General features: G+C 38.9%; 1 protein-coding gene across 3 annotated transcripts in view; it reads right to left on the minus strand.

The window, feature by feature from the left end:
- ADAMTSL1 (ADAMTS like 1) overlaps nucleotides 1–20,708 on the minus strand; it is an 825,746-nt gene that overhangs the window by 369,886 nt on the left and 435,152 nt on the right. The window contains exon 1 of one of the 3 annotated variants that reach the window (XM_010946030.3): nucleotides 3,083–3,283. The exons of the other annotated variants lie outside the window; for them this stretch is intronic. Coding sequence (XP_010944332.1) covers nucleotides 3,083–3,145 — 63 coding nt within the window. The 5' untranslated portion in view covers nucleotides 3,146–3,283. Of the gene's footprint in view, nucleotides 1–3,082; nucleotides 3,284–20,708 lie in introns of those variants that run through there. 3 annotated transcript variants of the gene reach the window in all.

Genomic DNA, 20,708 nt, shown 5'->3' on the forward strand with positions numbered 1-20,708 from the left:
CAACAGAAAAACACATGTACTTTATTATAATTCTGAGTGTTACTCTTGCAACTCCCACAATAGCAGGCGAAACAGCTTAAAACCACTTAAAAGAAACAAAAGGCAAATGCAAATATGATTAAATGCCTTTCTGACAAGAAGAGATTTGACTTCAAGTTGGGATGGACACATATGTCAATGGCCGGTCATGGTTTCTGCCACATTCCTTTTCATCTAAACAATTGGAACAAAGGAGAGAGAAGGGAAAAGAGGAGCAGGGTGGGAAGATGGGGGAAGTCGGGGTATGTGGCTTGAGTTGACATGAATATCAGAATGAAATTCTCCTGATCAGTGCTACTGTCCTACTGCATCCAGAGTAAAAATGAAGTCTATGATGTACGAGTTTTGCATGAAAATTTTGTTGGTGACCAAAAATAGATATAAAAGACACAGGGACTTTACTCTCAGGAATAACACTCCAATAGGAAAGGGTTTTGACGAAACTGAGGGTGAACAGAATTCAATATTTGTATACACTCAACAACCAAGTCATGATACAGATGATTCTGCTATCAGTGATACGAAGGCTGCTTTGAAGTAGAAACTTGGCTTACCACTAAACAAATGGGATGTTTTCCAGTTAAGTAAAAGAGATCTTTAAAAATTGCTTACATTAACTCTAAGACTAGACCAACTCTTGTAATGTATAGAAGAATTACAGGAAAAAACAAGCCACCCAGTTCAATTTCTCCATCCAGACCCAAGGATGAGCTGACAGTGCCACACTCCTAGTTCTAAGTCAACTATTGATCAGGCTACAGGTCACTTCCTCTTAAGCCAATAACTTAATTTCACCTACAAAGCTAAATGGGGCAGTTAATCAGCAAGTGTATCAAGTGCCCATAATATTGTACACATCTTTAATGGCCAAGAGGAGGCAAAAAGCCTAAATATCTCCAACAAAGACTCCAGACCAACCTAGGCCACTGTTTCCATCACTGCTAAACATTTTACAACCGTAGTACAACACAAAGTATTTTTCTCTCCATTATTTCACCCTTGAGGTCAACTATAAGCTTGTTTCCTTATCTGTAAAATGGAGTTTAAAAACGTCTTATCCGCAAGGTTATTGTGAGGATTCTTTGCAGTGAATGAATTTTCAAACAACTGGCCTCACAGTTTGGCACCGTCAGATATACAATACATGGCAGGTTAATGCTGTTATTACTCTATACAGGGATGTACTTTGCCACTCACCAGTCCTTTCTTTTTTGGTGTAACTCTCAGAATCCTAATTCATTTAAATACAGGCATAAAACAAGCCTGGGTTTTATGTCATTTTATCCTCATAATACAGTTACTATAATTTAAGCAATATATGTTTCAGGTTTTAAATCTGAAAGAAGCAAACACTTCTTTTTTCCCCCACCTAAGTGCAATTATATGCTCAAATGCATGTATAAATACTCAAGGTATCAAAGAGAAATAAAATGCATTTACCAAGTAGGTAGCAAAACAATCTACTCCTGAATGGGAACTTTTTTTTCCAAAGTATAATGAGATCAGACTTCCATATGAAGATACCAAAGAAGTAATGTGTACTGGTAATTTGCCTTATGGTGCAATTAAATGGGAAAATAATACATACTTCTTAAAAATCACAAAGTAGGGAAGACTAAGGCAAACTAACAGTGTGTATATAAGTAACACGTCCCACATGGAAAAAATGAGACACCTTTCATAAATTGCTTACTCCTCTAGTCATAAAGGACACCTAAACATTCTGCTTTTTATATTCGTCGGAACAGCTAAAATCTTACGGTTCATTCATGCTTAAAATTCAGTTTGCCTTTAAATGTCCATGAAAACTTGAAACTATATTTCTATATCCACAGCATTTGCAATGCAGCTTTACGAGTTCTTGGCTATAATAATGCAAATAAGAAGTGGAAATGTTAAAATACTTAATCACTGTCTGATGATCTGATGAACCTTCTGGGAGTTTTTCAATTTGTGCTAAATAGCTTGCTTCCCTTCTTCAAAATTATATAATGCAGATCAAATTTGTCAGAGCCTAATCAGAACAAACATCCCTTCACCATCAATGAAATGGTTCAAACTTATATGCGTGTTATATTTTTACCTTTTCCCCTTCTTGCCTGGTTACCCTCTGAGGAAGTGCTGGCACGCCATAAATGTGAGAGGGAGAGCTACAATCACGTTTGTTTGGAATCAGCCTGTGCAAATTTTGGAATCAAACCTTCAGATGAGGTTTATGAAGCTGCTTGCCCAGAACACTCTGGTTTGAAAAAAATGTGCATTGCTATTAATATTTTGAGTGTAGATTTTTTTTGGACAGTAAATGTTCATTTTCTGCCCATAAAACCAAGTATGAGTCACAACGGAACGTTTACTTCGAGTCAAAAATGCAGTGTGTGCTGATGTTCAAGGCAGAGCGTCTTATCACTGTGACTGTGGAAAGCAGCCGCACAAAAAGTCAGCATTTTCTTCTTCTTCAAAAGCAGATCTGAGATCAAAGACTATAATCCTCAATTCATAAATACTAGCATTAACTTGTATCCATAGATGACTTGCAGTAATTATCAGCCATACTCTGGGTTGGCTGCGGAGAGGTTTTCCTTCCCTCTTTTACCTGGTCCCCTAGCACACGTGCACAGAGGGAGAAGAAATCATAAAAGGCAGTGGCGGAAAGCCCCTCACAGCCCATCCTTCAAAAAATTACAGGAACACCACAGTGATTGAGCTTGATATCAGGATGTCTGTTACCTAAATTCCAAGCATGCACACCACCTTTGTACAGCCCTCGGCTCACAACTCTATGCAGTATATCCCAAAGTTCATGTCTCAGTATTACTATATACCTCTACTTAATTCCACAAAGTCTTACAGACTTTATTTTGCTTGGGCAGTTGGGGTTCAAGTTCTGAAAGAAGCTTTTTTTTTTTTTTTAAATCATGTAAATTACTTTACCTGGCGTTTGAAGATAAAGATACACACACTCACATACACACATATACACAGCACCCCAACAGCACCCAAACTAAATGGCCACAGCAATGTATTGAAATGAAAAGGCATTTACCAGGAGCAGGAAAGCCAGAAAGAGGAACGGTGTGCCAGGAGTTGCCCGACGGCAGCATTCCATGCTTGGATCCTTGCCGGAATCCGAATCGGACACTGAATAAGCTGCTAAGTGCTCCTCTGCCTGCTGTCACATCCAGGACTGGTGCTAACACTCCAGCCCTGCCTATCAGCTTCCATCAGCCCCGCTCACATTTCCTGACTGAGGGGTGGGTGGGTGGGAGGATGGGTGGGGGGTAAGCTGAATGGAATCTCTCTCGGAGCAGGCAGCCAGCCAATCAGGCTCCTGCTAATCAGACACGCTGAATAACAAAGGGGGGGGACAGAGAAAGTGTAACTGTGTGAGGGGGAAGGGGGGGCGGGGAAGGACGAAAAAGAAAGGAGTGCGGAGCACGCAGCAGAGCCAGAAGAGAAAGGCAAGAGATGCAGAATTGCAAAAGATGAAGGAGAGCCCTGTGCTTTTAACTAACCTGGTTAGTTCTTTGTGAGACGCGTTTCTATTTGCCCTTTGCTCGTGCTGATGCCTGTTGCTTTGTAAAGTACAGTAGCTCCCTGTGACTCTGTATTGTTCCATTCGGGAGAGAAACCTAATCCCTGTCAATATATAACATATGCCATAAAGGGAAAGAACCACAGACAAAAAGTGACTTAATGTGCCCTTTAAACGTGTTCTGTATGCACTTTATTTCTCTTCCATAAAGTTCCTCTTTATTTCCCCCCTTGATTTAGAAAAGGGGGACTGTATAACATTTTGAAAGTTCCTCACTAAACTGAAGTAGAGGCATAAGTTACTTTGTGTATTAATGATTTGATGCAAAGAAGAAGAAAACAAAGCGGGTTACTGCTTTGCTAAGTGACAATTTCAAACAGCCCAGGTTGACTAATGCTAAAGGCACAACTAGAAATTTAGATTTCCCTCACTTAAAAAGAAGCCCTTAACAAAGACTCTGGGATGTGTGGGGCTGAAATTCAGGGTTGAGGAACAGCCTGGTTTTGACACACTGCCAACGCTCAACTATCTGCTTTAGCAGGAGGAGGGAAAGGAAGGGTGAATTAAATCCTCAGTTAATCCCCAAACCTTTTATCCAAACGTTTCAGCCTCCTCCTTATCCATGTCCTTTATCGGAGCTGCTATAATGCCGCAGTAAAGACCGAAGGGAGTTTTACCTCCTTTTCCTGCTGTTGCAAGAGTGCTGGATGAGGAGGTGACCTTCCCGGTCCTGTCCAGCCCTGGAGGAAGGGCTGATGGACAGTGAAACAAGAGGGCCGGGCCAGCGACAGCAAAAAGAAGGTCCAGGAAGCTTCTGAGTCTGGTTAAGCCACCAGCAAGCAAGCTTGGACTCTACCGGAGGAGAATATTTTTTTTTACAGTTTTAGAAAAGCATCAAGTGTCAAACAAGGACATCTTTCTCTTTATCTGTTAAGGAAATCATGGAGTTTTTGAAAGAATGAAATAGCAAACTTGGCCTTACATTTCCTTAGGTGTGTCACCAGGAAGTTCTTCCTTTGTAGATCTCCTGATAGCCCAGAAATACAGATGGTGGAGGTAGAAGACATTTAAAATTAATGTTCTTTCCTTTTATTAGTAAAAAAATACTGACAACAGGCATGAAACACACAAATATGGAAAACCTGATCAAGCCATAATAGGCATGTGAATATAGGCAGGGCTGCTTCTAGACATACCTGCCGTGCTGCTTTTCAAAAAGATGGAGAGAAGCAAGTTGTTCAACCTCAGTCAGGTTCCTTACTTCATATGGTGTACCACTGAGAGACAGAAGAGCTGTAAAAATCCCATTTTCAACCTTCTAGGAAGATCAGGGCACACAAGTATCTATCTGCCTTTTTCCTCACCTAGGAAACTGGATCGTACAAAACCACAACAAAGAGGTCCTATTCTTGAAGTACGCTTTTCCCCTTCAGAAAGATTAGTTTTACAAATCTCTCAAAAAATTAGCTAAGGCTCATAAGCTAAAGATACTCACAAGGAGATGTAAAAATGCTTGACTGGCATTATCGGAAATCCTCATCATATTAAAAATGGATTGATGGAAGTAAACTTTCACTCAGAAAGCTGCATGTTATCTCTCTCTTCTACATACTGGAGCTTTATGCTATGGGGTTTTTCCTTCTATCAGTGTCATTGGCTAAAGGGTTTCAACTTGTTCTGAAAAATAGAATAAAAATGGAATATTTTATCTAATACCACTTCCTCCCTCCTCACACGTAAACATCACTCATCAGGCAGACCCAAAGGGAAGAACAGGTGGGAGAAGGCAGAGTAACAAGAATGATAATAATACAATACTGTATGGAGAAGAAGAGAGAAAAAGAAAAAATTGGCATGCTCAGAGATAACCAGTAGTCACTTCAAGGTTAGTCTAATTCCTTCCTGCATTGGAAATAAAGACTGTCTAGATATTTGGAGTCACAGATTTCTGCCTTGGAATTTTGATGAACATGTCAATGCCCAGAAAGATGGTCACCTCAATGAAGTCACTGAATAGTATGATTATTTTTAATTCAAGCCCTAGGCCATATATTGAATGCCCAGAGGATGCCTGCCACAATGTCTCAGGCTTCTGGTCCCTTTGTGAGTAGTATTTGCTTTCCTCTTGGGGCTGCCCAGAGAAGCAAGGAAAAGCCACTGTACAGTCAAGCATTACACCTTGTAGGGCAAACTCTCAGCTGACTGTAATTTCAGAAAACTAAGAACAAAATCAAGTTAGGGTGACTGGGGTAAGTTTAGAGGGTGAGCTAATTCTGGTAATTACCAAAGTCTATGGGTTACCTTTAAAGTCTACGAAGACTTTATATTTATACCTAGAATCTCATTTGACTTTTTGACCACTCTCTGAAGTTGGTTAAGTACTCACCCCATTTTACATACTTGGAAACTGAGGCACAGAAAAATTAAGTAACTTACCTGGGGCCCCACTAGTTAGAACTGGACTTTGAACAAGGTTTTCTGACTGTAAATCACTCTCATCTCATATACATATATATGCATATATGTATGTATGTGTATATATATATATGTATTACGTACGTATACGTGTGTGTATGCAGATATTAGCAGTGGTGTCATACTGCTTGGAGAAGGGCATTTACAGTAAAGGCAAAAGAACAGAAGGCAGGCTACCCAGGTTTTACAGTGGGTATATGGTACCCAACAATGGAAAGTATATTTTTAGTCTACAACTTCTTTGTCTCCCATCTTTGTCATTTCTAAAACCATTTTCAGTGCCAAGGAAAAATCACATAAAACCCTAGGTAATCTAGAGCCATACTAGCAGCAGCCTGGGAAAGGCCTCATATGGCATCTGAGCAGGGCGTTGGCCGCGTTCCTTTTTTCCTCTCTAGGTACCTAAATTAAAGCCGTCTGCCAGTGTCTGAGCACCAGCAGCCGCAGCAGCAGTGGTGGTGGCGGCAGCAGCTGCTATAATACTGGTTCCTGGTTCCCTGCACAATATATTAGGTGAAATGAAAGGAGCAGTAAGCGAGAGAGTGTCAGAGCTGTCTGAAGCATCATTCCAAGTGGTATGGATTGAACAATACTTAATTTAAAAAACACCAGCTTGGACAGGAGCAAGCTGTTAACATTCCGTGTGCTTTATGGCAGGAAAGAGTGAGCTAAACTCTCGGAATTTCTCTCCCTGGGGAGAGTGCCTTACGGTGTTCATTCGGAAGCCACCTGTCTCTTCCCGAGGCGGGGCCTCCTCGCTTGGCCCTCTAGCTGTAGTGACTTGTCCGGGGAGGACTGAGGGTCTTTTGGAAAGGACTTGGGGTGGGGAGTGACAGCGAGGTGGGTAGGGCCCCATTGCCCCTCTCCACCTCCCAGGGTTTTACTATTCTCACGGGCCCGTGTGGAAGTGGTTTGATTCCCCTGGCTAATTCTGAAAATTAAACGGAGGGGAAAATGGAGTGAGGATGAATGAGATAAAAAACTACAGGAAGCCGATTGCTGGTCTCAGAGGCAGAGCTGGAATTTGAGTAGGAGTCAGTAGCTCTGCCATTCACCTAATCATCCTCTACCACCCAGGCCACCGGAGACTGTTCACCGTTAACTTTCAAATCACCTTTCACATGTGACCTAATGGGATGTGAGCAGAAACTTCACCAGGGAGAGAGTGATCACTGTTCTTATTTTATAGATAAGAAAACTGGTGCTCTCCTATGATAAGTGAGTTCATCTAAGTTTCTTATTAGCAGGGGGGAAATTGGATCTATATCTAAGGTGGTCTGACTTCCCCCTAGACAAGCCTCTGAGAAGCTGATGAGAACAGCTACATTTACTAAGAGTCTTCCATGTGCCAGGCACTGTTCTAAGTACTTTCTATTTATTACTTCATGTAATTCTCACAACAATCCTATGGAATAGGTCCACTTACTATCCTCACATGGATGCTATTTCTGGTGGATTAGCCATCAACATTCAACAACCAGTGCCTTCTTGAAATTCAGAGGCCAGAAACCTAGAAACCGCATTTCCCAGACTCCCGTGCAGCTAGTGTACCAGAAGCCATTTTGATTTGGCCACTCGGAAGCACTCCCCTAAGATTTGGAAGGCAGAAGTGAGGCAGAGACTGCGCTTTGCTTACTGTGCTTGTAGAAATGGCTACAGAGCAGTGTGGTTTGCCTGCATCCATGCTAATCAGTCGCTACCTTTCTGGGTGTCAAGAGGCAGGCCTGGGATGTGCAGTTTATTAGCTGGATCAGAGAAGGAGGCGTGGCTTGCAGTCCTTGCATTTCCACTGAGCAGGTGAATTCCCAGCTATGGAAGAGACAGCAGAGACAGCAGCTCCCTTGGTGACCTGCTGCTGCACAGCAGCACAGGAATCTTCCAGAAGCTCAAACTAGAGTCTTTTTCATTAACAATTCCAGTTTACTGTGGGTTAATTAATAACATATAACACTTTCTGCTTAAATGTGTGTGTGTGTGTGTGTGTGTGGTGGGGGAGGTGATTCAACTTATTTATTTTATGAGGAGGTACTGGGGATTGAACCCAGGACCTTGTGCATGCTAAGCATGCACTTTACCACTTGAGCTATATCCTCCCCCACTTTCTGCTTAAATTAACAAGACTAAGTTCTGTTTTCTTTGCAGAATCCTTGACTGATTCTTTAACACAGGAGAAAACTGAGGCATGGAGAATTACATAACTTGTCGAAATCACAAGATCTGAATCCAGACCATCTATGTCCCTAAGCACTAGGAAGCACTGCCTCTTTGTTGAGCAAAAGGCCACGAGAGTTCAGAGAAGGGAGAGGTCACTGCTGATTTAAGAACTCAGAGAAAATTAAGTATCCAAATGGAAAAACAACAGAAATTGAAAAAGACCCTGGGACACACAAAGAATTGTAGGGATTAAAAAAAAGAAGGAAAAGGCTTTACAAGTGAGGAGAACAGAGTAAGGAGAGAGAAAGCAGGAACATGTGAGACCCAGGCTTTGACTCACCCTGACCCACTATTTTAGGCCTCTTAAAGGGGAAAGATAGACTTTTAAAAATTTTTTCTTCCATAGTCTCAGATCCCACGCTCAGTGATGTCCCCTACAAAGTGTCTAACACCGTAAGTTATATATGCAAGGGACTCAACAAATTTTAAATTTTGATTGTATTCATCTCTAGCTGCCTGAAGCACCAGGAGCCTCTGTTTACATTTTTTCCTCTCATCGACAAGGCTTCACTCAGGGCTCCTCACACTGTAAGGACTTGGTTAGAATCTGCGACCCTGGCCAGTAGCAGAGAGGAACTGTGGAGGCTGCTTGGTGCGATGGAAAGAACCCAGATAGCCACAGCTGTCCTAGTTCCTGCCAGCAGGTTCTGAGGAAATAAAATGCTGAAAGCCCCTGATCCTGTTTTTTTTGTTTGTTTGGTTTTTACTTTAAGCTGTTCAATGATGAGACTACTGCTTAGGACCGAAAAGCTGTCGTTGGAGGGTGGAGAGAGGGGTTTGCAGAGTCTAGCTGAGGGCTTGGTACTAAATAGGAAATCAGTAAATCATGCCCAAGCTAGATGGTGTGTAGGTCAGTGTCCACTGGTCATGTCTTTCACCTATTCTGTGTGTTTGAAAATTCTAATAAAATTCTAGGACAAAATCATTGTCAAAATTTAGATTCTAATTCTAGGACCCCTGCCCACCCCCCTCCTCAAAAAAACAAACAAACATAAAAACCCGAAAAAAACAAACGAACAAAACAAAACTGATAGCAGAGCACTAAACTGCGCTGAGAGGCCAGAATTATTATTCATCACTCTCAAACTGATGGTCTCTGTACCTTCTTGTTCTACATTGCTGGGGTTATTTATGTCATGGGTCTCAGAGACTTGTTATTGAATTAGATTCCACAAAACACTTATTAAGCACCTACTGTGTGCAAGGCATGACAAATAGAATTCTGGCAAAAGATAAGCTGTCTCTCACAGCCTTTTTGACAGAGAGACACCAATTTAATCTCTGAGGTTTGAATTATGGTTGTAATATTCACATATTATACCCAAGTGTAATATATAAATCCAAGGCCCTTGAGTCTTAGTTCCATACTATTTCCATGACATCATCCCCTACAGATAAAATAATTATACCAGAGCCAGACAATACGGTGAAGGGGTGTGAACAGATTTATAGACAATATATAGAGAAAGCAGGATTAAAATGCAAAAGCCAAATTCCTCAGCTTGGCATTCAAGGACCTCCCTGATCTGCTTCCTGTCCCAAGATAACACAAAGTCATGCTCCAGCCCAAGTGAAATACCTGATTTACTCCAAGCCTCCAAATCCTCTTACTTCTGTGTATTGTTTCATCCTTCTGCCTGGAAGATCCTTCCTCCCACCTCTGCCTCACTAAAAATCATTTTTATTCTTTAAGGTGTAGAAAATGTCAGCTCCTCCTCCACAAAGCCTTGTACATAGCTGGTATTAGATAAATATTTATTAAATTAATATGTGTGTTAATTAACATATGCCATGTCTATAGTTACAGTAGCAGGGAAAAAGAAAAAGAGGAAAGAAATGCAAGAAGAATTACTAAACAAAAGAAAATATTTTCTCTAAAAATTAAGGGAAAATGTAAATTACATTTGAAATAAAATTTGAATTTCAGAATAGCAATTAAACCATAGAAAATCAGAGAACTCCTCCTCTAAAATAAAAGAGATCATTGCGTGGCTTTCAATTTCATTCCTGTTAATATGCTGGTTATATGTGCTAACAGCGGCTAGATGGATGGTTTACTCTGTTAAGTTAGAGAGATTACCTCCTATCACAGTTATAAATACTGTCAAAGAAGTATCAAAAATTGTCAAATAGTGAAATATTGAAAACTAACCTTTAAAAAAATTATAGTACAATTTATTTTTTAAGTTTCTGAAAATGACATGAGGTTTGTGAGTAAAACTGGATGTTTTTACCTTTCCTACTTGAAAATGTGGTGGGCCTGTCTTTGGAAAAGAATTTCATGAGGAATATGGAACTTGGTAACTGTGGCAAAAGGAGGAAAAAAAAGGATAACAACACGGAGAATCGAATATTAGCCAACAATAAACAAAAGCACTACCAACATGCAGGTGTCCTATGGGAGAATATAAGGGGTGTGATTAGCAGAAAACAGGTAAAAGAATTCAGAGATTTATCTTATTAACATGAGAATTTCCTAGAGGTTAAAATTCAGTATTGGTTTCTCAGTACAGAAACTAGTAGTTAGGGAAAGTATAGAGTTCCAAGGATAAAGGGGAAGACCCCTCCTTCTTAGATATGATTGCAGGGTGAGGACCAATCATGGAAGCTTTTGGAAGCAGATGGAAGGGACACAAGTCCTAGCCTTGAGTTTCTTGCATTTAAGGCCAACAAGCCAAGGAGGGAAGTTCACTATGTATCACTTGAGCATACTCTGAGGAGGAATACCAGTGGGGGCATGCCTGGGATGTACAAAATAAAGAGGCAGCAAGGTCCAAGGCACGTGACTGTGGAGGTTTTGTCACTGTCTGTTCTAGAGAGGCACATCCTTGTCCAAATGGTCCTATGGCCTAGGTTTTGGTGTTGGTGTTTGGTTATATGTCTTTCTTTTGCCCCTCCTACCCCGTTGTCCCTTCACCTTTCTATTCGTTTGACTGGGACAGGCATGCTTTTGTCAATTGCATTATAAGTAGAATGACTTTGTAAGTAGAATGCATTTATTTTCACCCTCATCAGCTTGATTTTTAAACTCTAGCCTGCATTTTAAGGTAAAGAATATTTTAAATAATATATCTGTGGCAGAAATATTAGCTGTCTCCTAATATCTGTCATTCTTCTTTTGCTTGGGTAACAAACATACATGGCCACCCAGAAAAGAGACATTTCCGAACCTCTCTTGCAGCTATGTGTGACAAAGTTCTCATTGAGGAAATGTAAGTTGAGATCATGGGTACAATTCCAAGTAATGCCCTTAAAGAAAAGAGCATTTTCCGCTTCACTCTTTCCTCATTTTTGTGGTTGGAATGATGATGTGAAGGCTGGAGCCGCTATCTTGGACTGAGATAACCTTGAAGTGGATACCATGCCCCAGAGAAGGGGCCCTGGCTGCCTGACACTCTGGGATGTCACAGCACTCCTGGACTGCCTACCTCCAGATTATTGTGAGAGAAAGGTGTTTAATGCAACATGTATATTTTCACATAACTTATGGGTGGCAGGACTATGTAAAACTATCAAATAAATATATGCTAAGCTATGTATTCCTCTAACAGCCTACACCACCAGAAAGCTACAAGCCTGGCCCCATTTCACACTGGCCTCTTGCACAACTGCCTTAGTAGATCTATGAGTAAGCATTATGCCCCTGGTTTTGTCTAATGACCAACATAGAAATGTGTATACATGAAATACTCTTGAGATCTTGTATAATTATCTAGGACAATTTTGCTTATGTAGCTCAATTATATGAGAATTGCTATGGCAAATTCTCAGAACATAATGGTCAAATACAAAAAGCTTGTCTTTGACAGGCTGGTATGTTTCATTTCTTAGATAATGAGAGTTCTATAAGTTTCTCTGAGTTTCCATCTTTGCTTGAGATACTAGGAAGCTCAAAATAAAAACTTGGTCTTAGTGTCTAAATCTTTCCTCCACTTATGGTTTTAAAAAATCCCCTCCTTCTTCCTTTCTTGATTTTCACATTAAAAAAAATTCATGTTTTTTTTTCTTTTTGTTTACACTGCAGATTTACTCTAAACAACTGTTCAATGTGTTTGGAAGAAGGTGGGGTATAAATATACAAAATAAAACACTGCAACTGTAAAACAGGACCTGGTTATGCAGAATTCTGAAGGAGATGGTGGAGTAAGAGAGTGATTTCATGCTGATAAAAACTTTTTCTTTATCCTTATGGTGACTACACTCATTTTTGCTGCCATCATGATTTATTAAGCTTTCCAAGCCTATCCTAACCCTTGCTAAGGTTTCCATTTTGTTATCTTTAGTTGTTTGGAGAAATTTTAAGGTTATTTAAGAGAACTTACTCAAACTGGATTATTCCTTCTTATATATTACTTCCATTGATATAATACCATTGAAATGGAAAAATTAGATCCCCAAGTCAAATTTAATACCTTAGTAGATTTCATAAAATACTACAATTTCATTTGTACAGGCTCCATTAATCAAATTTCTGATTTAGCTGAAATGATTTTCTCTTTAAGCTATTATTTTAGATAATGTATTTGGGGGAGGGTCTGGTCATTGTCCTGAGTCATCTGATTTACTGACCGATGTACTATTTCTGCCGGGTTCTAGTTGACCCAGTTGCTCAGAGCCTCAAGTTAGTGAAGCCTGGGGTCATGAGGGCACTCTTGCCATACACTATAAAAATATATTACTGGTGTCAAGAAGACTGGGAGGGAGAATTAATGAATCAAATAGAAAATCATCACCACCATCAGAAAAAAGAACAACAACAAACTACTCAAACATCAGACTATAAGACTTGAAGACAATGTCTGCATCCTGCTTGTTCATTCCATTCCCAACCTTTGGCACGTCTACCTGACACACGGTCGGAGTTCAATGAACATTTGCTAAATGTGTGAATTAAAAAAGCAAAGTTTGATTCCTCAAAAAATTAAACATAGCATTACCATATGATCCAGTGATCCTACTTCTGGATATACACCCAAAAGAAATGAAAACAGAAACTCAAACAGCTATGTGTACATCCATGTTCACAACAGTATTCATAATAGGTAAAAAGTAGAAGCAACCCAAGTGTCTGCTGACGGATGAACGGATAAATGAAATGTGCTTTTCACCACATTTACATATATACATACAATTTACATACAAGGGGGTATTATTCTCAGTGGTAGACGCACAAGTTCCGGGGTTCATTCCCTATTACCTCCATCAAATAAATAAATAAATCTAACTGCCCCTCCAAAAAGCCAAACAAACAAAAAAATGAAAGAAATTTGCTACAAAATGGATGAACCTTGAAAACATGCATGATTTCACTTATATGAGGTACCCAGAGTAGTCAAATTCATACAGGCAGAGAGCAGAATGGTGGTTGCTGGGAGCTGGAGGGAAGAGGAGAAATGGGGAATTCATGTTTAATGGGTACAGAGTTTCAGCTAGGGAAGAATAAAAAAATTCTGGAGATGGGTGCTGGTGATCACTGCCCAATAATTTGAACGTACTTAATGCCACACAACTGTGCTCTTAAAAATGGCTAAAATGGTGAATTTTGCATGATACAAATTTACTACAATAAATATTTTTCAAGAAGAGAAAAAAGAATACAAAAGAAAAAATGATTTACATCTGTGTAAAAGTGATACGAGTGAAACCCCCTGACGTGGCTCCTAATCCTTGTCCCAAGTAACTGGAACTCAGTGTGACAATGGATACAGTGAACTGGTTCTGATTGCTAAATTTTCTACAAGTTAAAAAAATATAGCAAGCACAAGCTTTACCAAAGCTATGCCAACAATGCCACACTCACTCAAAAGGAAAGTAAATACTAGGGAAGCATTTCTATGGACCAAGTTTTCACAAAGGTAGACTGGATTTGGTTCTCTCAGTTTAAATGTAAATAAGGCTGGGCTCCCAGGGCTTCTTCCTGTGGCCTGGAATGTCCTCCCTCTCATTCTTCTACTGTTTAAACTCATGGGTTCCCCACTCTCATCTTATAAGTTCGTCAGAGAGGCCTTCCTAGATCTTCAATCTAAATTGTCTTTCCTATTGTTTGTATCCAATACTTGTTACATAGGACCTATCAGAGTTCACAGTTATTATTTATTTGTATTTATTTGTGTGATTACAATTTCAATGTCTCTCACTCTCCCTTATTAGACTGTAAGCTCTGTAAAGGCAGGAATCATGCCACTTTTGTTAACCACTGTAATCAAGTATTGAGCGCAGGGTCTAGCACATAGTAAGTATTCAATAAGTATTTGTTGATTGAACAAATTTATTTCTAAGCAGAAGTCTTCAAAGACATTGGTAACACTCAATTTCTTAAGCTGAATAATAGATAACAGATATTTTGTTATTTTTTAATGCTTTATACACGTGCAAATGTATATAATTAATACCCATATTATATATACCTTAAACATATACACACACTTTACATGTATATCTGCATATGTATTTATTTTTATTTTATTTATTTATCTTTACATTTATTTCCCAACTGTTACTTAATGGGCCAAGGAAGTCAAATGTTATTTCCATGTGTCCATTGCCTTTCCTGCCTGCTATCTCAAAGATCCCAACTGTGGTTCACAGTCTTGTTCTATTTCTTCCTCTCTCAACCCTGAGTTAGACAGGTTAAGACAAGCAGCTTACTGCTTTGCAAAGGCAACCTCATCTTTAAATTTTATCCTGGGATACCAGTCTAATAATGATAGAGGTACGGTAGATTAAATAAAAAGGCAAGGGAAATTCACCTACATCTACCTTATATATGGATAAAAATGGTGGAGTGAACACATCTATCAATAATGATATACAAGCCAAAGTGATACAATTTGCTCTCCAAATTAAAGAAAAAAAGATGATACATATTAAATTTTTTAATCAATAATAATATATGTCATATAGGTTAAAATCTGATATTTAATTTGATACTGATATTTATTGAAATCTGCACACTTCTGTATTATGTTTCTTAGCAATAAGATTTATTTTGCTTATTCTTCACACAATTTTTTTTTTGGATGCACAATATTCCCTTTGAGGAGGAAGTATAAGAATATAGGACTTGTTTGAAAAGTTATACTCACTAAAAATGAGATTGGAAACAAGTATTTTAATTTTTCTCACAAAATGACAATGTTCAATATCTTTAAATGGCCAGTATAATGTTTTTATGAAAAGCTGGCAAAAGCAATCTGTGGTGCCTTTTGCTTCAGGACTCTATAATTATTTCTCCCTCTTTTGGAGGGTGATTTCCATGGAAACATGAGTTTGCTCATCATAGAAAAGATGTCATCCACTGTGTGTGTTGCAGCAGAATAGCTCTGCTGTTTAGACTTCAAAAGTGTTATGCCAGAGACTTCTTGTGGATGATCCAATGTAGTATTTTCACAGGTCTGTTCAAGGAAGAGCTTACTTTTGCAAAGAACGAAAGCCATGAAAAGAAGCTGGGGTTAGTGATAGTACCTGGGTGTAAAACCTGCATGTACAGCTAGTAAAATTTGGAAACTGAATTCATTCTGCTTCAGATTTCATTTTCACCCCTGTTAAATCAAAGTACAACACAGGCATCACAAAATCTGCCATAAATAATTCTTCACAACCGTCTGCTTCACTTTGAGTGTCCTGGACTCTCTCCAGCCATAAAACCTGGATCTACTTTTACCACTAAAGAGGATAGTACCCCCTCAGTCAGGGCTGAAGAAGGTAAAATTAAAAAAGAGCTTTCTATTCAAGCAGTTACTCTGACTGCTGCATCTTACATGGCAAACAAACAGGGGTTTCACCATGAAGTTAGGCAAGTCCTTGAAAATCTTGACAAGATTTACAAATGAGATATGGTGTTTATTTATTATTTTTAAAACTTTCCATTGTGCTCTTCTTGGTAATGTAATATGATATATATTTTTGCCAAGAATAGGGTGGGGTTGCTCCGCGGCTTAGTTGATCATGAAATGTCATGCTTAACACTTGAGTCAGAACATCAAAACAATGCAGTTCTGGAAAAAGAGTGCCAACAGCCTTCCCACTTCTGCTAGATTCAACTTTCTTTGAGTTGGGAGCATTCGTAGGTTTTCTCGTTACTATGTCTAGTCATGACTCCAAAAATATTCTCTGCAAAGCTGGGATTTTATACTTGCTTGCCTCTCCGTTCTGAGGATATCTTCTTCCCCGGCAGCCTGCCTTCCTCCCACGTTCCTTTTTCCCCTCTGTTCCATTCTAGTTTCTTTGTCAGTTACTGTTGGCTGATGACATTGTTCTTGAAGGGGTTAAAATTAAATGGGAAGAATCATTTGGGATTACTTTTCAAATAACCCAACAAATCCAACTTCTTAAGCAGTCATCTCCTTAGTTCTGTTGGAGATTTGGGAATCATTTTTTAAAAATTTGATGTAGTTCAATACTTTCCCAGAGTCTGACAAACTAAGCCAGAAGGGGGGTTTCTCAACTCATGGGCTCCCGCGGTATGTAGGCTCCCTGAGCGTAGAGACTTGTTTATTCCCATTCACCCCTGTAACTCTAGTGTCTAGAATAGTGCTTGACAGATTGAAGGTATTCAATAAATATTTATTTAATTAATGAATAAAATAACTAATGAGGTAGGGTCCCAAGTGTAATAGAGGACTTGATGTCAAAACATCTAGGTCCATGCCAAGAAACTAGATCCATATTGGTAGAGCCAATATAGCCAGTAAAACACTAATAAAGTCTGACCAATGAAATACAAAGGATACATTGTTTATAATGTATGATTTCCCAGATAACATAATTTGTAATATAAAAAATAAGCATTTTATATTCACTATAAGTAGCTTGAGAGCAGATCCTACATTCTCAAATAATATTTGTTGAATGTCTAAATAATGGAAAATCCATGTCCACAGAACAACTGTCTCAAGCAGATGAGTGTAAGGCTTCTACAATTCGGTTATTATGGCCACTTCTAAAATATAGAGCTAAGACATCAACTTTCCCCTCTTTTAAAATACCGGAAATAACATTTCTAGTATTTCTATAACAGTAAAAAAATTTTAGTCCTGTGTTATTTCTTAAAATATAGAAGTTCTGTTTGCTTAAAATATATCCACTCAGGGCAGCAAATAACTGTTTTTTTTTTTTTTTAAATATTGTTGATAAGGGAACAAGACATGCTCTGAACTCCTCAGAATGTGCATGGAAATATTTTTGTCATAAAATCAAAGGGCTGAACTAGATTTGCTAAAGTCTCTTCCAGCTCTAACATTTTATGACTCTGGCCTTTTTAAAAAAGAAAAAAAATTACTCATGGGGAAGTAGTGTCTTTGTAACTCACTCAGAATTTTCATTGTTATTGGACGGATACTCCACACTGACTCAGCATATTCTGGCTCATGTTTAGTTCCTAGTATACTAAGCCTCGATAAAGTCTTTTTCTTTTAAGGATGCTCTGGAAAGCTTGTGAAATATGCTGAGGAGAGCCTATTATGAACCATAATTGAGTTTGGGCATTGATGGTCCAATAAGAGAAGACTTGAAAAGTCATGAGCCATTAAGGCAAAATTATGTAAAGTGCTCAGATCTCACGTTCAGCCTTCTGCAGAATGGTTAAAGCATTATTTTTCAACTATGGGTAGGTCATGAAATCAATTTAATGTGTAACAACTAGCATTAAAAATGCAAGGGAAAAAAGTAGTAGTTTAGAGTAGACTAGAAAATACTGAGTGTATATCATTTAGTAAGGGTAAACATTGTTTGGTGAAACTTTTATTTCAGGTGTGTGTGTGTGTTTCAGTGTAGATGCATGCATACTAGGCATAATAGGTCATCATGTGCAACGTACTTCTTGCAGGACACATTCAGAAAAGTCTGAATTGGTTTAAATGGAAACAGCCTTTCCAAGTTTCTTCAAATTCTACAATTAGTTCTATGAAATCCTGAATCTCATGGGCATCCTTTGTAATTACAGAAGGGAGGTAGGGTTGGAGTAGAAAGGTTTCCTCGGAGAAAAGAAGCACCAAACTGACCCACTGATTTTGAACACCAGAAGCCAAGGTCACTGACCAACCTCTTCCACCTAATGGATCTGACTGGAGACACAAGCACATTCCCTGTTCTGTCCCTGGTGGAGGGTGGATGTCGGATATGCTTAAGTGTAACTGTGCCTGAGTTAGGACAGAGTATAGGTCAACCAAAGGATTTAAAAAACCAAACAACTTTGTGTGTGTGTGTGTGTGTGTGTGAGAAAGTGTAATATTCATACAGAAAAGTGCAAAAAGAATTTGTTTTCCATCCTGAGGGGAAAGGAAATTCACTGTAGCTTTCTCCAACTCTTCTTTCCCTTTTGACATCCTGTGTTTCTGTCCAACGGCTTTCTCAGAAACCATAGTGGCTTCTGGAGGACAGGGAGGAATATTCTAGAAGTGGAAATACCTCATGTAGAAATCACTCTTTTCTTTTTGGTGTATATCTATAAAACTTTCTTTCCTTGTAATTTGATTTTACTTTAAGTGATGAGCCAGTATTTCCATCTTTTATTTATCAAAACTGCTTTTGGTGTTTTTTAAAAAAGTAAAACCTCAAAGTTAGCTCAATAACTGGATGGTCTTCAGCTCTCTAGCATAATAAGTTATTATGCACATAAAGTACTTGGAAAAAAATTTTTCATAAGGACAAGGAGTTTATAGATTTTGCAGTGTGACAAATAGGGGATGAGACAATTTCTTTTAAAACCACACACAAAGTACATGTTTAGCAAAGGGCTAGAGTATGTCAGGGACTGTTATAGATGCTCTGGGATAATAAGACCAGCAGATAAGATCCCTGACTTTGTGGTGCTTACACTAGGCAAGGGGAAAAGTATGAAAAAAAATTAATAGGGTAATTTCAGGTAGCAGTAACTGCTATGACACAGAGAAAACAGGAGTGACCTCATGGTGGATGGAGGTGTAAAATTGAAATTTCTGGTCACTGAGAACTTTTGAGCCACTATCTCAATGAAGAAGGAGGTAGCCACAGTTTCCAGGGAGATTAAAGCAAGTCGGTGTGAGTACTGATACTTAGCTAGCTATTTTTAAAAATCTTTTGACTTGACAGAAAATGAAATAGAGATGTATTAGCTGAGGAAAAGAAATCCAGGTAGTAAAAGTTGTTCACAGATGTTTATTTTAAATGGATCCACTAGGTACTAAGGAAAGGGCCTCCACTTACCATTGTATAAGCTGTCAATGAGGCCCCTGGAGTTCTAGAAATGGCCCACCTGAACCAGAGCAGCTTGCAACCTTCGTGGCCTGGTCAAGAGATATCATATATCCTAAAAGGAAAATCTAGTTGACCAAGCAATCAAGAGTACCAGCAATGAAATCTGCAGCAACTCGCTGGCATGGGATTTCAAACATGGCAGGAAAAGCGTGCATCCATCCACCAAGCTCCGGAGAGTGGGTTTCACAAGGCTCGTGAAGCACTGAGGCCTCTTAGGTAGACCTTTGCTACAGTTTGAGGAATAGTTTTGGGCTCACTAATCTCAGAGGAGTATGGAAAATCTGAAGACTATTCAGAGGAAGTCAACAAAGATGATTAAGAATTGAATAACTGGGCCTCTGAGAAAAGGTATAGCCAAACTGGAATTACTTAGCTGAGATTATTTATCTTGGTGAAGACACATCCAAGGTGTGGCTTAATATGGCCTTCAAGATATGAAAGGTAATGGTGACTAACTGTGCTCTATGACCTTTATGAAGAGAGTAAGTTGAAATGGGAGGGTTTTTAGCTAAAGATAAGAATTTTTTGGATTATAAACTATCCAAAATAGAGTTACCTACCCAGCATTTGGGGTCTCTTTCTTTAAACTTTAAAACAGGGGCTATTTCAGCCCCTTCCACATGGATGAGTTTGGTGGTCCTTGCCAAATTCAATGTAAAATTTTGTGGGCATATGTATACATATGTACATTTTTTTTCCTGGGAAGAGGACTGGCAACTTTTATTAGATTGGATCCATGCCTAAAAATGCTTAAAAATCACTGCTTTTTTAAAAACGATTATACTCTCATCTGCTTGGATCTGTTGAAGAACATTTTGTCTGAAGTAGGAGAGTGGACTAGATGTCCTTTCAGGTTTGCCTAGCATCTTATAAGCTACTTAGGAGATTTTGAGACTGCATGCACGGCTGCTCTAAAGATTTTTTTTAAATGAGGAATTTAATGTTTGGTTTTAAATAATTACATTTAAGTGAAAAATGCATTAATGAACATATATGGGGATACCCGTCATAAAACTGGAGAGTAAGTGGTACTTCTTGGGAATAGTACCAGCTTAAAAAACGCTTGCAACACATGAGCAAATGGGAGAAGGGTATTCTGTGGAATATTTAAAACATATGGTTTTTGTTTGTATTTCTTCCAAATGTTTGAGAAAAGCGAACAACTTGTACCTGTATACAATCGTGACTATGAATGCACTATTCTGTTTTAACA

The sequence above is a fragment of the Camelus bactrianus genome, chromosome 4 (genome assembly GCF_048773025.1).
Source record: "Camelus bactrianus isolate YW-2024 breed Bactrian camel chromosome 4, ASM4877302v1, whole genome shotgun sequence".
In the NCBI taxonomy this organism is placed as follows: Eukaryota; Metazoa; Chordata; class Mammalia; order Artiodactyla; family Camelidae; genus Camelus; species Camelus bactrianus.